The sequence below is a fragment of the Colobus angolensis genome, unplaced genomic scaffold (assembly GCF_000951035.1).
Source record: "Colobus angolensis palliatus isolate OR3802 unplaced genomic scaffold, Cang.pa_1.0 Scaffold18, whole genome shotgun sequence".
Taxonomy (NCBI): domain Eukaryota; kingdom Metazoa; phylum Chordata; class Mammalia; order Primates; family Cercopithecidae; genus Colobus; species Colobus angolensis.
In genome coordinates this window covers 2,185,728-2,187,816 of record NW_012114932.1, presented here as the reverse complement: position 1 = coordinate 2,187,816, position 2,089 = coordinate 2,185,728, and the positions used below count along the sequence as shown (strand labels likewise).

Sequence of the window (2,089 nt, the reverse complement as noted above, 5' to 3'; positions counted from 1 at the left end):
AGCAACTCAGGAGGCTGAAGCAGGAGAATTGCTTTAACCCAGGAGGCAGAGGTTGCAGTGAGCCAAGATCACGCCACTACACTCCAGCCTGGGTGACAGAGTGAGACTTCATCTCAAAAATAAATAAATACATAAAATAAAAAAATTAACCGAACATGGTGGTGCACCCCTATAGTCCTAACTACTAGGCAGGCTGAGGTGAGCAGATCCCTTGAACTCAGGAGTTTGAGGTTATAGTGAGCTATGATTGCACCACTGTACTCCAGTGTGGGCAACAGAGTGTAAGACTCTGTCTCTCAGAAAAAAAAAAAAGAAAGAAAGTGAACTCCCAGAGGGCTTGGAGTTCAGTAGAATCAGATAAATTCTGGGTACCTTTAAGAATTCTGCATCCAAGACATTCTCCTCCTCCTGGGCAAGATCAAAGAAGAGCTTATTGATAATGGTTCTTTTGCCAACCTGGATGGGAGAACAAGATAAGAGTATGATTGTGTAGCTGGGCATGCGCAAGGAGGAGAGTGTTGTACATGGGTCTGACTACCTGCCTGACACGCATGTTAGGCCTGTTCTCAGACCTAACTTTTCAAAGTACATCCTTTAGAGTCAAAAGACCTCTTTACCCCTGCAGGTACCCCAAGCTGGGGCTGCTGGTTTGGTGGTCACTGAAGTCACATTACTATAGACCTACATGGTTAAGTGCTCAAAAGATACCTGAACTCTAGGTGCTGAGTCATTGAGGAAAAAAACGTGAAGGAGGCCAGCCAAATCTATCCAAGTCAAAATTGGCCCAGGCAACAAGTCCATCTGCCAGCTACCTGTGGGTGTAAGCAGGCCCCCCAACCAACTCAAGGACACAAGTGCGGCTCAATTGGCCTTAAACCAGGAGGGTCCAAAAAGGTCAGATATATTGCAGTTTCAGAGCTCTTTTCACATTCCTGCTGTCTGCTAAGATCTCTTCAGTTGATGTGGTCCCACCCCAATACTCTCACCTGGATTCGGCACTGTGGGCAGGTCCGACTTGGTGCTGTCTCGAACCACTGAATTAGGCTGGAATGAAAAGCAAAACAATAGATTGATGAGCCCTGGTTTATCTGGGGACATAAGCCAGGCAAACATTCTCACCATGAAAGGGTTTGTTCTGCTCCTCCTTGACCCAATGCCTGCCCAAATAAGAGGGCAGCAGCACAGACAGTTACAGCACCTCCCTCAAGGTCTGACAGGTACTCAGGACTCCAACCAGCTGGCCCTTTTTTTTGGCCCTTTTGGCTTGGCCAAAAGCAGGCCTTCAGGCAACCTTCTGGGCTTTGACTGGGGTTGGGAGAGATATAGTCAAACCTCAGGGGCCCTCAGGGATGGGGACTCTGATAACACTCCCATTTTAAGCTGGAATCCCAAAGACTACACTTTCAAGGTGAGGATCAACCAGAAATAAAAGTAAGTAAGGGTACAAAAATAAAGTTAGATATAATGAATACAATCTAGTATTTGATAGCACAACAGAGTGACCACAGTCAATAATAATCTACTGTATATTTTACAGTAACTAAAAGAATATAATAGGAATACTTGTAACACAAAACAATGATAAATGCTTGAGGTGATGGCTACTCCATTTACCCTGAAGTGATTATTACACACTGTATCCCTGCATCAAAATCTCTCATAAACCCCAGAAATATGTATACCTACTACGTACTCATAACTTTTTTTTTTTGAGATGCAGTCTTGCTCTGTCACCCAGGCTAGAGTGCAGTGGCGCGATCTTGGCTCACTGCAACCTCCACCTCCTTGGTTCAAGCAATTCTCCTACCTCAGCCTCCCAAGTAGCTGGGATTACAGGCATGCGCCACCACGCCCAGCTAATTTTTGTTTTTAGTAGAGACAGGGTTTCACCATGTTGGCCAGGCTGGTCTTGAACTCCTGACCTCAAATGATCCACCTGCCTCAGCCTCCCAAAGTGCTGGGATTACAGGCTTGAGCCACCGCGCCCGGCCTTCTCCCCAGGCACTTTTGAGGCACAGGCAGGCTAGGGAACACTGAGTCCAAAAATCTTCTGTGACTGGGGAGTAGAAGAGTTTTCTAATCTGTCACT

At 46.2% G+C, this 2,089-nt stretch overlaps 1 protein-coding gene across 1 annotated transcript in view; it reads right to left on the bottom strand.

Annotated features, from left to right (window-relative positions):
• The window catches only part of TRAIP (TRAF interacting protein), a 34,509-nt gene that overhangs the window by 22,229 nt on the left and 10,191 nt on the right, over positions 1-2,089 (bottom strand). Inside the window, exons 2-3 of the mRNA XM_011939305.1 lie at positions 987-1,044; positions 373-456 (exon numbers count right to left, since the gene is read on the bottom strand). Coding sequence (XP_011794695.1) covers positions 373-456; positions 987-1,044 — 142 coding nt within the window. The remainder of the gene's footprint in view (positions 1-372; positions 457-986; positions 1,045-2,089) is intronic.